Source organism: Oryctolagus cuniculus, chromosome 1 (genome assembly GCF_964237555.1).
Source record: "Oryctolagus cuniculus chromosome 1, mOryCun1.1, whole genome shotgun sequence".
NCBI classification, from domain to species: Eukaryota; Metazoa; Chordata; class Mammalia; order Lagomorpha; family Leporidae; genus Oryctolagus; species Oryctolagus cuniculus.
In genome coordinates this window covers 223,056,289-223,075,293 of record NC_091432.1, presented here as the reverse complement: position 1 = coordinate 223,075,293, position 19,005 = coordinate 223,056,289, and the positions used below count along the sequence as shown (strand labels likewise).

At 38.1% G+C, this 19,005-nt stretch overlaps 1 protein-coding gene across 1 annotated transcript in view; it reads left to right on the top strand.

The window, feature by feature from the left end:
- Positions 1–19,005, top strand: part of BRINP1 (BMP/retinoic acid inducible neural specific 1) — a 209,740-nt gene that overhangs the window by 137,937 nt on the left and 52,798 nt on the right. The window contains exons 4-5 of the mRNA XM_002720507.4: positions 301–470; positions 6,112–6,217. Of these exons, the coding sequence (XP_002720553.1) occupies positions 301–470; positions 6,112–6,217 (276 nt within the window). The remainder of the gene's footprint in view (positions 1–300; positions 471–6,111; positions 6,218–19,005) is intronic.

Here is a 19,005-nt window from a genome sequence, read left to right as displayed (position 1 = left end):
AAAAGACTAAACATTTTCGTTAGAGGGGAAGAGGACTGTGTTGTAAGATGATGCTGGTGAGAAGAACGAAGTGAATTAGTAGGGATTGGGCTCAGTTGCTAGTTTTTCAATGATCCTTATCCTAAGGGAGACGTGTTTTCAGGCAACTCTGGTTTGTTCCTTTTTCATTGTGCCTTGATTTTTAGAGATTAGTTAATTGGAGACTCAGGTTGTTTCTAGCATCCCAGCCTCAGTGCCTCTCTTCTCTCATGCATGCTGACTCTTTGACAGTCTTCTTTTTTTCTTTTCTTTCCTGTACAGGGGAAGAGGCTTTGACCATGTATATGGACAAAAGTCGCCTTGACAGGAAGTCAGGGAATGCCACTCAAAGTGTTGAAGCTCTGCACCAGCTTGCATCATCCTACTTTGTTGACCGTGATGGCACCATGAGGAGGCTCCATGAGATCCAGATATCAACTGGAGCAATCAAGGTATGAATTGAAGTTGGATTTGGTGAAAGCTTCTTAAAAAGACAGCACTACAACACAGACATTCTTTTCAAAAAATATTTATTTATTTTAAAGTCAGAGTTACAGAGAAAGAGAGAAAGGCAGAGAGACAGATTCTTCATCTACTGGTTCACTCCCCAGATGACTGCAACAGCTGGGGCTGAGCCATGCCAAAGCCAAATAACATAATTATTACTGAGTGAAAGTTAAAATTACCAATTTATTTTACTAACAATGACAATGGTGGATAGGATGGGACATGGGCAAAAGCCAGGATCCAGGAGCATCATCCAGGTCTCCCATGAAGGTAGCAGGAACCAAGTCGTTGGACCATTCTCTGTTGCTCTTCCCAGGCCACTAGCAGGGAGCTAGATTAGAAGTGGAGTAACTGGGACATGAGTGGGTACCCATACAGGATGCTAGCATCACAGGCTGCAGATTAACCTGCTATGCCACAACACCAACCCCAATACAGACATTCTGAGAGTACACAGATACAACTCATGACATCATATCCATTTAGCTCATGATATCCCCTGGCAACTACTCTGATTGACGTTGCCATGTGCCCTGTAGAATCATAGACATTATCATTAGGGTGGCCATATGGGTAGGATCTCATTTGCTGGATCACCATGGCTGTGATTGTAGCATTCTTCTCCTCCTCCGCCTCCTCCTCCTCCTGATCCTCCTCCTCTTCCTTCTTCTTCTAAGATTTATTTATTTATTTGAAAGTCAGCATTACACACAGAGAGAAGGAGAAGCAGAGAGAGAGAGAAAGGTCTTCCATCCGCTGGTTCACTCCCCAGTTGGCTGCAACAGCCAGAACAGTGCCAATCCGAAGCTAGGAACTTCTTCAGGTTCTCCCATGCAGGTGCAGGGGCCCAAGGCATTGGGCCATCTTCCATTGCTCTTCCAAGGCATAGCGGAGAGCTGGATCAGAGGTAAAGCAGCCAAGACTTGAACTGGCACCCATATGGGATGCAAGCACTGCAGGTGGTGGCTTCACCTGCTATGCCATAGCACTGGCTGTAGCATTATTATACAGTCCTCTTACTTACTGTTAAAGTTCTCCTGTATGGAGGATGATTGGGCCCCATTTTTAGGTAAAGACACTGAGGCCATGAAGGGCTAAATCATTGTCCTGAGGTCACCAGCTACATAAGGTTGGATTACTTGTACCTAACTCAGCTACTTTTCAAGCATCTGTGTCTTTTATTCCTTCTTCCTTACCTTCACGTTACAGATGGGAAAACTGAGTCTAAGGTTTAGCGCCTTTGTTAGCTAATACCTTAGCAGGTATTAGGCCTCTATTTTCTAGACTAAGGACCTGCAAATCTTTAGTATAAGGGTCAGATAAAGTCCAGCTTTTGCATTCCATATGGTCTTGTGTTGATACCACTTAACTTTGTAGCATAAAAGCAATCATAGATAATACGCAAAGAGGCCAGGCTGTGTTCCACTTAAAATTTATTTGCAAAAATGGCAGTCTATTGTTTGCTAATCATTGTTTATCTACACCAATGCTGTCCAACAGAAATTTCTAAGATAATGAAAAAATTTGGTTTCTGTGCTGGCCAAGATTGTAGTCACCAGCCACATGGGATCATTGAACATAAACTATGGCTACTGAGAAATCAGCTTTTTAACATTGTTTTATTTTAATGAATTTTATGTGGGTCACATTGGATACAGCAGCTCTAGACTTTTGAATTCAGTACCTTTGAGTATAGGACCTTTAAGAAGTTTCCATTTTAAATACAGTAATTTCAAAAACTACCTCTATGAAGGCAATTTGGGAATATGTTTCTGATGTAAAGAATTAGCTCTCTTGGGGATTTCAATGCAGATTTTTCTATCTCAAATTTTCTTAAACCAGATTATGGCTACATTTTACTCCCAGTTACCATTCTGATTTCTTCTTAATAAATGCACAATTAGCCTCATAACAAGTCTTCCAAAAATACCTCCTGAGAAAAGGGTGGGAGTTAGATCAAGGGAGACTCCGGTGAGTCAGAAACTGACTAAGGGACGAGAGGAGTGTGGGAGGGAGAGAGCTACTGAGGAGGGGGACAGTAAGGAAAGAAATAAATCAGATCAACAAACAAAGGCTGGCTTATCTGAGAAGAATTTCCTATATTGGGGGGATTATGTTGTTAGAGAACTCGATGCACAGAGACGGATCTTTATGAAGCCATCAGAGTCAGGTGCCGTGAAGGACTGGTTTTCATTATCACCAAATGGTTTTCTGCCCCCTGGATGGGATGCAGAATTGAGATATTGAAGCTCTGTCAGAAGATAATCCTCTTTTGTGCCTCCTGGAAGAGTAGTCTGCCTCCCTAGGAGGAATTTCTCAGACAAATTGCACAGGGCCTTCTGTAGTAACCATTCTTACAGTAGGCACTATCTTCCCCACTCAATTTGGCTCTTGGATTTTTCTTGCCATTTATTGCCACTACATTAAGACCCAGCTAACTAGATCTTGTCTCTCTACCAGATTTGTTTGAGGCTGGCTGCTGACCTGGCATTGGGGGTGGGGGAAAGCAGTTTCCTGTGTCCCCTCCTCCCCACCATGGACAGTATTAGTAAAATAAATGGCTAATTTTAACTTCTACTCAATAATAAGCATGTTATTTTGCTGTGCTAAAAGCAATACATTGTAAAACAAAACAAAACCTAATTGTCTTCCATTTATTTACTGTGTCCTAAGTGATACACATTTTCAAAATATGGTCACATTCCTTGTTGTGGTGTTGCTAATATTTTATAGTGGGGAAGTTCAGACTTAGAAAGGGAAAGTTATGATCTAAGGTTTCATAACTGAAGAGGGTAGAGGAGGTATGTGGGACTGTTTTTCAATCATCATTCCATACAAAAGATGCTGTTTTATAGTCGTGTGCAAAGCTCAAATCAACCCTAAATAGTGGGAAGTGAAGGCAGAAGGATGGAAAAGCCTCTCTTTATACCAACCTATTCTTATTTCAAAGTATCAACGTTTTAAAACATAGTTTTTATTTTTAATTGACACATAGTAACTGCACATATTTACAGGTGCAGTTTAACACTAATGTAAGAGTAGAAGAAGCATGGAAAGTTAAAAGAAGCTTGTTTTGGTGAAAAAAATTTTTTTTGAAATCCAGTCATGGATTTTTTTTTCACAAACATATTTTCCATTAATTCTGTGAAGACCCCTTTTATGTATGGAATTCAGAAGCTTTGCAACAAAATAAACATATCTTAAACTTCAGTTTTCCATAAACTTTGTGGGGTACCTACCTACATGTATACAATGTAATAATCTGGTGGAGTGATAAGCATATATATCACCTAAGACATTTATCTTTTTTTTTCCATAGGAACATTCAGAATTCTATTTGCTATCTTGAAATATTAAATTCTCATTTTTAAAGATTTATTTATTTATTTGAAAGGCAGATTTACAGAGCAGAGTAGGGGGAGATAGAGAGAGAGATCTTCTGTCCATTGGTTCACTCTCCAAATGGCCACAATATCCAGTGTTGGACCAGGCTGAAGCCAGGAACCAGGAGCTTCATCTTGGTCTTCCACATGTGGGCAGGGACATAAGTACTTGGGCCATCTCCCAATGCCTTCCCAGTCCCATTAGCATGGAGATGGATAGGAAGTAGAGCAGCCAAGACTCGAACTGGCACCCATATGGGATGCCTGTGTCACAGGCCTTGGCATTATCCAGTATGCCACAATATCAACCCCTCATTTGTTATCAACCATAGTTGTTATACTATGCTATAGGATATTAGATATTATTTCTTCTGCCCTATGTTTTTAAATTATTTAAATTTATTAAATTTAAATTTATTAAAAAATATTGATTTATTTATTTGAAAGGCAGAGTTATGGGGCCGGGGGGAGAATCTTCCATCCACTGCTTTACTGGCCAAATGGCTATAACAGCCTGGGCTAGCCAAGCAGAGGCCAGGAACCTGGAACTCCATCTGGGTCTCCCACTTGTGTGGCAGGACTCTGAGTACTTGGACCATCTTCTGCTGCTTCCCCAGGTGAATTTTGAGGGAGCTGGATTGAAAGTGGAACAGCCTGGGGCGGACGCTGTGGCATAGATTAAACCTCTGTCTGCCATGTAGGCATACCATATGGGTGCAAGTTCAAGTCCCAGCTCCTCCATTTCCCATCCAGCTCCTTAATAATGTGCCTGGGAAAGTAGCAGAAGATGGCCCAAGTACTTGGGCCCTGCGCACCCACATGAAAGACCTGAAAGAAGCTCCTGGCTCCTGGCTTTGGCATGGTCTAGCCCCAGCCATTGTGGCTATTTGGGGAGGACACCAGCAGATGGAATATCTTTGTCTGTCTGTCTCTATCCTTCTCTATATATCTCTGCCTTTCAAATAAATAAATACATCTTAAAAAAAAAAGTGGAACAGCTAGAATTCAAACAGGTGCTCATATCTTATGCCAGCATTGTAGGTGGCTTAACCCACTGAGCCACAACCCTGGTGCCTCCTCCCATCCTGTTGTGGCCCTGCATCCATTAAACATCTTCTCTCCATTGTTTCCTCTCCTGCAACCTTCCCAGGCTCTGGTAACCTCTATTCTATTCTCTGCTTCTTTGAGAGCAACACATTTAGCTTCTATGTTTATATGAGAACGTGTAAGATTTGTTCTTTTATTCCTGATTTGTTTCACTTAACATAATGTCCTCTAGTTCTGTCTATGATGCTGCAAATGTTTGAAAATATTCTTTTCTATGGATAAAAAAAAATCCCATTATGTATATGTAACACATTTTCTCTACCCATTCATAAATCGATAGACACCTAGGTTGATGATTCCATATCTTGGCTATTGTGAGTAGCGCTACAAAAACATGTCAATGCAGATGTCTGATGGCACTGATTTCCTCTAGGTACATACACAAGTAGTGAGAAAGCTGGATCAAGGTTACCTTTTTGAATAGCTCATCACCTATTGTCCACCACCTCAAGTCTTCTAAGACAATTCTTAGGAAATGTGTGGCCATCGAATTGGGGCATTTTCTCCTGTGGCAGCACTGATTATGCTTGCTACTGAAATTTAATTTGGGGAATGGGGATAATTTTATTGCTCTTGCCTAATCATAATGCATATGTTCTCATTACAACTTATGAAGACCTTTTATAACCTGATGGCCCATCATTAACTCATGCTATGTGCCAGGCGCTTAACATCTATCATGACTAGTCTCATACTCTCCCTGGAAGAGACTTCCTTATTTAATAACTCTCTTAGGTCACCCACTAAATAATTGGTCCAGATAGAATTTAACACAAATTTCTCTAACTCCAAAGCATACGTTTTTGAAATATCTTACAGTACTTTGACTTTTAGTTTATATGACACTTTTGATGACCTTGTGAGGTAAGAACCAGAGGTGGACACCAGATATTTTGGCTCCAGTCTGTATGCTTGACCATCCCACTATCTTGTCTGGTAGGTGACTGCCAGGCTCAGTCCCAGGCATATGCAGTGTGCTCAGGAAGTAGACACTGACCCAAGGCTTCGCTGACTTGGGTTTGCTAGGGATGACTCTTCAACGTCTGTACTAGGCAAGGACACCTCTTATGCTTGCCTCACTTTGTGTCCAATTCAGGTCACAGAGACACGTACTGGGCCTCTGGGCTGTAACAGCTATGACAATCTGGACTCTGTGAGTTCCGTCCTTCTGCAAAGCACGGAGAGCAAACTGCACCTTCAAGGTAAGAAGCCAGTACGTGGAAAAAGGGGCCAGAAGTGGGAGGGGGGTTGGGGTAGGAAGCAGCTCCAGTGTGACAGGGAGAGAAGAGAATGGGGGATGGCATGGAATGAGAATGGAGAGATGATGGACAGAAAAACAAATGAAAACTACAAATGTGTAAATAGGTGGTTATGAAATGATGAGATGTTTTTAAGAATTTTTACATATAGGACATCAAATTCATGGTTATTAATTAGTTTTCAGATAGAAATATGGAAATGTGAGCTTTATCTGATTATTTTGATGAAAAAAAATCAGTATTATTTATAGATGTCCCAGACATCTATAAATCATTTCATATAGTCTGAATTTTCTGCATTATTATTTTTGATTTTCAATGTGCTTTGGCAAATATTATTTGAATTCCAAGAAATATAGGACATTTTATGCAATTTTTTGATTTTCTGTAATCTCTATTTCCCTTTACTTACAAATAATTTGTATTATTAAATTCACAAATGCACATACACACACATGTATGCTTTTAGCAGAGTTTACAAGTGTGAACATTCAATGCTGGCTTAGATGTAGAAAGACATTCTCAGATAATAATGGTGAGAATGTATCCATTTTAGTGATTTATTAGTTAATATTTATAAATATTTTCATTTATTTGATGTCTATTATAAGTCAAGTTTATGGTTAGTGCTCCATGCACACACACACACACATATACATGTATATATATGTGTGTGTGTATTTATGTATTGTGTGTGTATATATATATATATATTTCCTTAATGAAAATAAATATTTTACAACAGTAATTTCATCCTTATGAGTCCATATGATAAAAAGGAGATGTAATTCCAGGACAAAAAAATGACATGGCTTTAAGGACAAATAGTACTGATTTAAAAAGTATAATTTATAATATCACGAAAACAATATAAAGTAATCAATTTTCCACATGAAAAGACTGTGAATTATTTTGCATCCATCCAACATAATATTAGACTAGAAAGGATTTGTTACATTTATAAAGATTTCTAAGATTATGTGAAAGTGATTTGCTATGATGTTACTTAATAAATGGAAAGTTTCTGTTGTAGGTATTTAAGGTATGGCATGATCTTAACATTGTAAAAGGATAAGTAAAAGATAAGTAAAAATGATATTGCAAAGAAATATATTGAGACCCTTAAAGAGCTTATGTCTAAATGGCTAGATATAGATAGATAATTTACTTTAAATTTCTAGTTCTTTTTCTAACTTTTCTATCATGAATATGTATCAACTTTATAGACATGTTTAACTTTGAGCAAACTAAAAATGTGACCTTCTAGAAAGGTATAAGATAAAGGTGATGCTGAATATCAGTGGGAGGAAGTTGAGTTGAGATTGGCAGGTAGAGCTAAGCAGAGCCTAATAATGACTTTTATATTCTGGTTCCTTAGCAACTCTTTGATTCACGCTCCCATTATAGAAGGTGGCTGGAAAAACGGTGCACTGAGGGTTTCTTGGTGTCACTTGGGAGCAGTGAGTGAAAATCCCTCAGGGAAATGCAGGCCAAGAAAGTGGTTCCGTGTTAAAATAAAACACAACACAACAAAACCTCAGGTACATGAAAAATATCCTACCTCCTTTAGTGGAGGAAAGAAACAAAAGGGTGAATTAATGATTGCTAAGAAGGTACACAAGAGAGATCTGCCTTGGTGTGGTAGGATTTTCAACATGTTAGTTGAAACATGTTAGTTGAAAATACAATCTTCTGACGTGAGAACCATGATTTGAATTCTGTCAGTTTGGCCTTGTTCTGTTTGTTTGCCCTGCAGTAAGCATTGAGAGTACAGAAAACTAACTGTAATTAGAGTAAACTTAGAAGGAATTAACAGAATATTATCAACAAGGAAGTTTTTGAGATTTTAGTGAAATTTAGGGGCTAAATTTCACGCAATGTAATGAAGTTTAAGGTCCAGAGATCACTTCAGCATCTTGGTTGAACACACGTGGAGGATTGGGTGCACGTCCAAGCATCATAGTTCAAGATGGGTGTGAAGAAATCTCAGTATTTGAAGAACGATGTCCTATAATAAATAGTGGAAGAAGATTCAACCAGAGCATAAAGGAGTTGTCTGTAGATACCTGGAGAGCCATCCTGCAGAGAAGAGTCAATTTCAGTAATCTGGATAAATTGGGCCAAACCTGATATAGTAGGAGAAATTAGAAGGATCCTAACTTTGAAGTCAATATAATACAGATCTTATAAAGAATTACATTTCTGCCCAAGCATGTAATGGCTTGCTAAAAGTTGGTGTGATTCCCTATTGTCAGGGGGGTGGATATAAGAAGATGATACTTGGTTAGAATGTCACAGAGGTTATTTAAGCATCAATCAATTAGACTGGAGGAATGAAACGGCTGTGAGTTCTTCCCAATGCTGTTTCTTGGACTTTTCAAATATGAAGAATCATCAGATCTTTTTGGGGATTAACTCTGTGCCAAATCCAATATACACCCTGGGCATATTATCACAAATCTGTTCAACAAATACTTTTTATAACAACGCATCTTGACAATGAGCTAAGCAAAAATGATGAAGTAGTGAACAAGATAGCATGGTTTTGGCCTCAAGAAATATGTGTTCCATCAGAGAAGATGGGTTTTTCAACACACAATAATAAGTGTAATGAATTTTAATATAGAAAAATAATGAGAGTTGTGTAGCACTAGGTAATATGGAGACTTAACCTGTAAGAGAGTCAGGCAAGTTTCCTGAAAAAAGATGCATGAAATTAAAACGAGGGTGAAAAGGAGAGAAAGGACCTGATTTTTGGAGGCAGATGGAGTCTTTATGAGAAGGAATTTGAGGAAATGAAACATTCTTATGAGATTACATCAGATACATCAATGGTGAGACAAATAAGATAATCCTCCAAATCCTGGAAGGCATCCATGGCACACTAATGAGCTGAACATTAATTTGAGAACAGTGGACACCGTGGAAAGGATTTAAAGAGAAAGTAGCATTATAAGACTGGTAGTTTGGAAGAAAGCACTGATTTCCATGTGGTCAATAATTTAGAAAGGGATAGACATGAAGTTGGTGACAGGTAGGGAGCTATCACAATAGCACCGGCACACCGGGTTCTAGTCCCGGTCGGGGCGCCAGATTCTGTCCCGGTTGCCCCTCTTCCAGGCCAGCTCTCTGCTGTGGCCAGAGAGTGCAGTGGAGGATGGCCCAAGTGCTTGGGCCCTGCACCCCATGGGAGACCAGGAGAAGCATCTGGCTCCTGCCATCGGATCAGCGCAGTGCACCGGCCGCAGCGCGCTGGCCACAGCGGCCATTGGAGGGTGAACCAACGGCAAAGGGAGACCTTTCTCTCTGTCTCTCTCACTGTCCACTCTGCCTGTCAAAAAAAAAAAAAAAAAAAAAAAAAAAAAAAAAAAAAAAGATGAAATAGTGATTTAAGCCATGGAGGTAGTAGATTGGGTGGAAAGAAATAAACTAGTTCTAAAGATACTTAGGAAGTATTTTAAAGAGGATTTAGCAACAACAACAAAAAGACCATGAAGAATTTAGAGAACTCGGTGAATGTGATGTAGAGATGAGATACAGGATGGACAGGCAAATAGCTATGATTCATGATAAGACATAACATAACAGGGATAATGAAAATTATTCATGGCATTATTGGGATGCAGGAAAGAGTAATTCATTCTGTCTATCCACGTTGAAAAGCCAAAGAAAAAAATAGATATCCGAAGAATAATAATATTCCCCTGGTGGAAGGTAAAACAAAGAAACTTCTTAAATATTAGACAAGAGAATATCTCATGACTTTTGAGTAGGCTGATATTTATTCAGTAGGCTACAAAAAGCATTAAGTATAAAAGAAGACTGAAAATTATACTGTGTTAAAATTAAGATTCCTTTTCATAAAATATACTATTAATAGAATGAAAATGCAAGGCACAGAGTGGAATAAAATATTTCTAATATGTGGATCTGCCAACTCATGTACAGAATATATAAAGAACTCCTAAAATCAATAAGAGAAAGTCCGTTTGGTAAGAAAAGAAAATGAATAAAATGCTTCAACAAATATTTCATAGATAAGAATATCAAAATAATAAACATTTGAAAAAAGTGTTCAGAAAAATGTAAATTGAAATCACAATTCAAAAATATAACATGGTGATCATTGTGATAAATGAAAAAGACTGACAAATATTTAGGAGTGACCATGTGAAACACTGGGAACTTGCATGACTTATGGAAATGCAAGTTAGTACAAACCTTTTGGAAAGCTCTTGGCAGAATCTACTAAAAACTGAATTTGTCCTTTCCCCCATGGCCTCAAAATTTCAATTCCTAAGGATATTCCCAACAGAGGTGTGCCCTAAGTTCATCAAAACCATGGATGTTCTTAGACGCTTTATTCAAAACAGTTCAAACTGTAAACATTCCAAATGTCTTTTCATCAACACGATAATAGATAAATTTGCCATACATTCGTATAATGAGCTACCATACAGAAATGAGAAAGAATAAACTACTTCTTCATGAGACAATATGGAAGACTCCCCTGAATATGACATTGAATGAAATGATCCACACACAAATTATGTGCTGTATAATTCTATGCCTATACAGATCAAAAACCGTAAAAACAAGTACATTGCTTTAGGACTCCAGAAAGAATGTTAGCCTTTGAGGAGGTAATCGAGGCAGTAATGGAAAGGGATGAAAGGCGTTTCTGGAAGTATTGATAATGTTCTGTTTCCTAATCTGGTTAGTAGCATGTGAGTGTGTTTGCTTTCTGAAAATTCATAAACTATATATTCATTATTTATATGTATGCATTTCTATATATGAAATATGTATCTGTTAAACATTTATTTAATAATGTGATCCATTTGACATCCTCTGCAAAGAGAAAACTGAATAGAGCGGAGAGGCATGTAAGAATGGGAAATGACCCAGCCTAGTTAAATGTGAGCTTGCATGGACTGAGGAGAAAGGGTTCAGAAATAACAACTGATACTGTTTCACCCAGTGCTTCCCTGTGTGTCAGGGCCTGCACTAATTTATGATTACTATATTTATGTTTGTTTATTTTATTATGTAATTGGATTTACTAAGTTTTTAATCCTCACATGATCTCTATAAAGCAGGCATAAATAACATCCCATTGTGTGGGTGAGAAAACTGTGGTCTACAGAGGTTACTTAATAAGTGAATGATACAGAATTTTAATTCAGTCTAACTTCAAAGATCTTACTTCTTGAAATGTTGATGCTCTCTATCCGCCTATTCCTCTTCTCATTCCTTTGAGTGATACTGGGAGGGAGATAAAGCAGAGGTTTGTTGTGGTAGATTGAGTACAATGTGAATGACACTTTAATGACCTTCACCTTGTGGTATTTCATGAAATGTTCATTAAAACAGTGCAAAGGTAGAGTGAAATAGAATAAAGAAAGAAGAGGGTTGGGGAAGGAGATTAGAAATGAGAAAGAAAGGATCATGGAAATGATCAGAGGCTATTAGTAGTCATAGCAGCAACAGCTGAACTAGTAGGAATAGCACTAATGGTATAATGATAACTTATTTTTATACTTCTCTCTCCAAGAAGCCATTGAGTGCTTTACCGACATTGTCATGTAATTTAATCTAGTATCCATCTGGTGAAGTACACAGAAAGCAGTGCTCTGCCTCAGTAGCTCAGTGATGTGGAAAAGAATGCAAGGAGAATATTTTCCTGAAACATTTTAATTCTCCAGAAATTTATTCATTTATACATTGATTTGTTTATTTAGAAATATTTATGGAGCATCAAATATATGCTATAGAATTTTTAAGAAATGTGTATATAGCAGTAAATCATTTGGAGTTTATATTTAGTGTGTGGGTATGGGAGAAACAGATGATAAACAAGTAAACAAAGGGATATATTTTCTTTACAATCGGAGATGTAGTGAGGAATCAGATCATGTAGAAATTTGTAGACCAAGGCCGGTGCCGCGGCTCACTAGGCTAATCCTCCGCCTTGCGGAACCGGCACACCGGGTTCTAGTCCCGGTCGGGGCACCAGATTCTGTCCCGGATGCCCCTCTTCCAGGCCAGCTCTCTGCTGTGGCCAGGGAGTGCAGTGGAGGATGGCCCAAGTCCTTGGGCCCTGCACCCCATGGGAGACCAGGATAAGCATCTGGCTCCTGCCATCGGATCAGCGCGGTGCGCTGGCCGCAGCATGCTGGCCGCGGCTGCCATTGGAGGGTGAACCAACGGCAAAAGGAAGACCTTTCTCTCTGTCTCTCTCACTGTCGTCCACTCTGCCTGTCAAAAAAAAAAAAAAAAAAAGAAAAGAAAAGAAATTTGTAGACCATGGAAAAGACTTAGAATACATTTTACTCTGGATGAAACCAGAACCATGGTAAATTTGGTCTGAGGAGTAACTTGGCCTCTCTTGTATTTATTTAATTGGATCATTATAGCTATTGAGTAGAAAAGAGTATAGAAGGACAACAAAATTCAAAAGGACCTCAGATGGGAGGTGATGTTTTAGAGAATGATAGTAACAATGAAGACGGTGAGGAGTGATTAAATTTATGGATATATTTTAACATCGTGTTAATTTTATTCAGCAATGGTGTGAAAAATGGTTGTGAGAAAGAAGTCAAGGGTGACTTTTTTTGCCTGAGCAACTGCAATGGCAGAGTTTCCACTTAGTGATAAGGCAAGGCTGGGAGAGAGACCAGTGTTTGTGGGATATGAGGAAACGGGTTTGAACCTAGTTGAGTTTGACTATAAGGCTGAAAAGCAGTCCATTAAATGCCCAAATGTAGATGTTGAATTGGCAATTGAAAGGTCAGAGGAAAGAACTAGAGAAATAAATTAGCATCAAAATGCTACTTCATGGCATGAAATTAGGTAAGATTTTCTCAAAAGAGAGCATAGAGAAAAGAAAGGGATTCAGTTTTTGATTCCTGAAGAATTTAATACTAAAAGGTTTGGGATAATGGGGTAAGTGTAAGAAACAGGAAAGAAAACTAGAGATTTTACAGGGAGGAGGAAAGAGAGCCAAGATAATGTTGTATCCTGGAAATCAAGTTAAGAAAGTTTGTCAAAACAGAGAGAGTAGTCACCTGTGTCAAATATTGCAGATAAGATGGTTAAGATGAGAACTGAGCACTGAGCACTGGATTTAACGACATGGGGATTATTGAGGACCATGCCAATAGATGTTTCAATCAACTCTCCAGATGAGATTCTGAGTAAAATGAACTCAAGGCAATTCTAGAGAGGAATACACAGTAGATGATAAAATAGCATGGATGATGTGGACTCAGTTGATTTTTTTCTTTTTAAATAAAAACAACAAAAAATTTGTATGATTGATTTTAAGATCAAAGTTGAGAAAGCAAGGGTGAATATGGTCTTTTGTGTAATTGGAATCACTGGACATAGCTAGAAGTGCATATTCATAATAAAGACAGGGAGAGGGGAATATATGGGACCAGACGTGGGTACAACTAGTAGGTGTGGTAATGGGGGCATTTTATGAACTTCTTGATTACTTTCCTTAGATTTTTTTGTATTTTAGTATTACTGAAGTTAGAATGCATCTTGTGATTGACATTATATCACAGTTTAATTGGTGGAGTATTATTTTCTTAGTGCACATAAGATAATGATATGTTTTGTAATGAGTGATATCATAAGTCCAATAGCATATGGTATTTTCTTCAGTGAACAGAAGTTAGATCATTAGCCTATTCCTTGTTTCTAAAAGAGAAAGGCAGATGGAAGGAGGGTGATGAAAGTTAAAAAATGGGAGACTAGGCAATTGCAGGGAGATGAGTTCAAAGACTGCTAATTTTAGCCATCATTTGCCCCCACCTGAAACTCCAAGCAGGCCACCTGAGACCTCCTCCTAATCTTCACATTCAAATGATCGATTTTGTTTCTCAAAAATTCTCCTCTTCCTCCTCATTCTTACTTCTTTCCCTCTTCAATCCTCCTACCCTCCTTTTCTTTTCCAGTGGTTCTGCTTGAAATTTCAGTTCCTTCCAGACCAGGCTCTATCTCCAATCACTCATGCACCCAGGACCTCCTCATGCCTTAAGTGGAAAGCAATTTTAAGAAAAGGCTCTGGAGTGAGAAAATCCTTAGTTAAAATATGAGTCCTACCATTTCCTAGCTGGGAAAACTCAGAAAACTTACTGTGGACTCTGAATATCTATTCCTCATCTACTTTGTATCATTATGAACATTAAGCATGTGAAAATATATATCGCTTCTGACTCAGATTGAACATTCAAAACTGTTAGGTATTATTTTTACTCCATTAATGTGTTGCTTGCAAAAGATTTATTTACCTTTGCATCCTCTAGTCTCTGGCATATGTGCTTGGACAATATTGTGCTGACAATATTGTGCTGGACAAATATGTGCTGAATGAGTAAGTGGAGTGTTCCTTACATAATAGGAACTCAGTAAATCAATCCACAAAACCTCAGCAATTATTGAGAACAACTGCTGTGCTCATCACAGTGGAGGACCACAGTGTAGATGGTTACACCATACATGTACATAAGAAGCACACATAACCACCTCGAAGATAAATCTCAATTTGATAATTTTTTTCCTTATGGATCAATCAAGTTATTAATATTTTTAATGGATCTGTATTGAAAGAATACTAATTCATCCCTTGGGCTTAAGCTTTCTAAAGCAACTCTATTAGGATTGACCCTTTCCTGAAACCTTTCAATGGCTCCCCCAGGTCTTTGAATTTAAAACTAACTTCACTTGACATTTGAGGCCTTCCATGATGGGTTCTATATTAGTAGGCTTTTCATTACTACAACTGAAATACTTGAGAAGAGCTTCTTAGGAAGGAAGAAGGTTTATTTTGGCACACAGTGCAGAGGTTCACAGTCTAAGATTAATAGATGGCTCCATTGGTTCAGCCATCAGGAGACTGAAGATGATAGTAGGATGAACATATGGCAAGTCAGAAAGTAGAGAAAGAATCTCTGGAACACACCCAGACTTGTATCATGGACACTTTCATGAGAACTACCTTCCAGCAGCAAGCTTTCAATAACCTGAAAGCCTCCAAGTAGACCCTCCTCCCAGGTGCCAGTGTTAGACCAAATCTCCATCCTTAGTCCATTAACCATTAACATTAATGTATTAACTGTTAACATATTACTTTGCAGTTTTGAACATCTGCATGGGCTTGGGGAGCCAAACCCTGTTCAAACCCTAACAGGACACAAGCTTCCTTTCTGTTTCGTCTCTGAAGCCCAGTGAAGCAGTCCAAGTTTCCGATTCCTCTGTTTGCTATGAACACTTTACCAAGTAACTATTACAGTTAATGATTATGACTGATATGCCTAGTCATGGCAGACCATCTTTCTTCTAACTCACCCTATTCTTTCCCAAAGTCTGCCTTTGCTTAGACTTATCGTCTACCAGGAGTGTTTTCCATCCCCATATAAAGCTACTGGCATTGTACTTAGTCTTCAGGAGCCGTGTTAAATGGTATCCTACAAACAAGTATGGACACATGTAGGACTAGATAGAATTTTCACTCCCTGGCTCTTTGATTGCATCTCTTTTGTTTCATGATGTTTTTACTCAACTTGCAACATATTCATCTGTGCTTGGGCTTTTTCTTTCCTGTTATATTATATTAGAGAACTCTTTAAAGGAAGAAACTTGGATGGGGGTTCCGCTTTGGATCAGTGAGTTAAACTGTCACTTCCAACACTAGCATCTCATATTATAGTGCCAGTTCAAGTCCTGCTGTTCTACTTCTGATCCAGTTTCCTGATAATGTATTGGGGAAGACAGCAGAAGATAGTCCAAGTTCTTGGGTCTCTGCCACCTATATGAGTGACCAAGATGGAATTCTTGGCTTCTGGCTTCAGCTTGGACCATACCTGGTTGTGGCAGGGGAATGAACCAGTACATGCAAGTACATTCAAGATCTCTCTCTCTCTCTCTATCTCATCACTCTGCCTTACAATAATTAAATAAACCTAAACTAAATTACGGTATTTGGCTCTACCAACTTTATGCTTCCTATGAACACAATATGTATTTGCTAAGTTGAGCTCTTGTATATGATTTGTGCTAGTGTTACAAAGGAAGGAGGGAGGAGAAAAGGAAGAAAATAGGGAAAAATAATGGGAAGAGAGAAAGGAAAAGAGGAGAAGAAAGGAAAAGAAGATGGATTAAAGGGATAAAAGAAGGAGGAGCAAGAAAACCAGTTTAAGGAAGAGTCCTATCAGCGGTCCTTTGCTTTCAAGTAGGCATCAGAGATGGAGTGAAAAGTCATTGTTTTCCAGATCTTCTTGGAATAAGTACTAAAAAGAGAAAGTGTAGGATAAGTGTCTAATGCATTCTTAAGCATTGTGCTTATATTCATTTGTCCATTTATTCAGCCCATTGACTAACAGTGATTATGTTCCCCATTATACAGATGAAGAAATTGAGTCACCAAGAAGTAATATCTCTTTCCCAAGATTCTTCAATTTGTGATTGTTAGTTGCCAGGATTCCAAGTTTTCTTTATTCTTAGCTTAACACACTCTACATTTGGATAGAAGAAGGATTATTTTGTGCTCAACTGTAGTAGTGATAGAAGAGGAGACAAAGAATAAACAGGTCTTCTTTTTATAAAGTCCTCTTATCTCTAACTCTCCTTTTGCCCTGTGTGTCCTTGTGACCCCATGGCAGTCACTAAGTGTATGCTGCCAGTGCCTTCTCTAGTTAACAGCTTTGGGGTGAGCACTCAACAAGAATTAGCCCAGTAGTATCCATTCCCCATGGAGACTTTAAGTATGATAAAGATGTTCTAAATGTGATTGTGGTGAAGGTTGTAGAACTCTGTGATCATACTAAGAACTACTAGATTGCACACTTTAAATGGGTGAATTGTGTGATACATGAATTGCATCTCCATAAAACTGTTATTAAAAAAATGGAAAAGGAAGAACTGTGCTAGAATCACAAATAGTGACTCATGATGAAAGACCCTCTTGTCTGATTAGTAGGGGCCTGGGAGGCACTGTGGAGAATCTATGTTTCTCCTATGGCTCTGTCTGTCAGACCTGTTCTATAAAAGTGCAGTGCCTTTGTGACAAATGTGATTGTTAATTTCCACCTGGCTTGTTGCATCCAAATGTTGGTTTTCCTTTATGAGCTGAGGAGCAACATTTTCTCTGCCTTGTCAGAAGGTGCAGAAGAGTTCTGGTGAAGCAGATTGAAGATATCAATCACAAAGAAAATAGAAAGGGGGAAGGGGAGCTAGAGAGAAGGATTGATGCTAATAAGACCTTAGACTGGTTAATTAAATCTCCAAACTTCCCTGGGTATTTTAATCTGCAAAATGGGAATAAGAACACATCTGCCTCAAAGCTATTGTTCTACATTTAATTGCAAAATATAGAGAGCACCTGAACTAAAAACCAACAGGGCTGATATAATAAAATGCATAGCCATGATTTATGGACAATTATCATGAACCAGGTGCAGAGCCTATTTCTTTATATCAATATTTAATGCAAACCTCAGCACAGCCCCATTTCACAGATTTGAAAATTTAGCCTCATACAAGTTAGCTAACCATCTTGTTAGATGGACGAATAGGAATGTGAGTGCAGGTCCACTCAGTGCCAGCGCTCTTAAACTCTATACAATATCCTTCCACAGCCTGGAACATATAAATAACAATTATAGCTTTTATTGGAGCATGTATTTATTATTTATTATTTAACACCTTTATGTATTTATTATTTAACATCCCTATTAACTTGGAAAGTTTTGATATTTACTTTAGGGAGTCTATTTTTTTTATAACTTACTTGCTAACTTGTGTATGTGTATAGATATGACTGATTTGCATGACTATTTCATGTTATCAAAAGGATCTATACCTAGTAAAGAACAAATATCCTAAAATAGATGACTACTATCCTGGAACACTCAAGAAGCACATGACTATAAATAGTGCTGTCTGTATAGAAACCTAGAGCCTGGAGGGAACTCAAGACTCAGGCTTGGGCAGGAAGGAGGTGGTAATTCTGAACAAATTCAACCTGATGGGCTATAAACTGATGTGGAGAGAGTAGATGTCAGGGAGTTGTGTCTTCATATGGGGTCATATGGGTCTATGTATTTCAAATAAACTTATGATCAAGATGCAGCATGGAAATCCAGACAGATGAATGATAAAAGTGACAATTTAGTCTATTTAGAAACCATCTCCCATTAGATTCCTTGTCAATCTCATTGATTTTGTAGAAATAAAATATCAGGATGTTCAAAACCTAGACACGTCATGCATGATAATTAATTTACTGACTATATGGATATGATACCTGCTTTACTTTGTAAGATGACTGAACAATCCTTAGGGTTTTTTTTTTTTTTTTTGCTTCACAATTAATACTGGAATTAAGCTTTCTGTTTGCATTGCCAAACAGAATTTTATGTGCTTTTATTATATTCCAAATGCATTCTATCTTGCTTTATGTACACATATCTGCCATTATATTGAAATTGAGAGTCGAAATCATATGCTTTTTAATTGTTCAATATTCACTTCTCCTTTGTACAGTGTTTAGCTCATAGTAGATGCTCAATAAGCATTTACTGATTTATATTGACTTAAAGTACCAAATCAATTTGATTTGAAACTGATAAAAATATGCAACATAAATTCAACATTTCAGCCATTAATGTATACAATCCAGTGGCATTAAACACATTCACAATATTGTATAATTATCATCACAA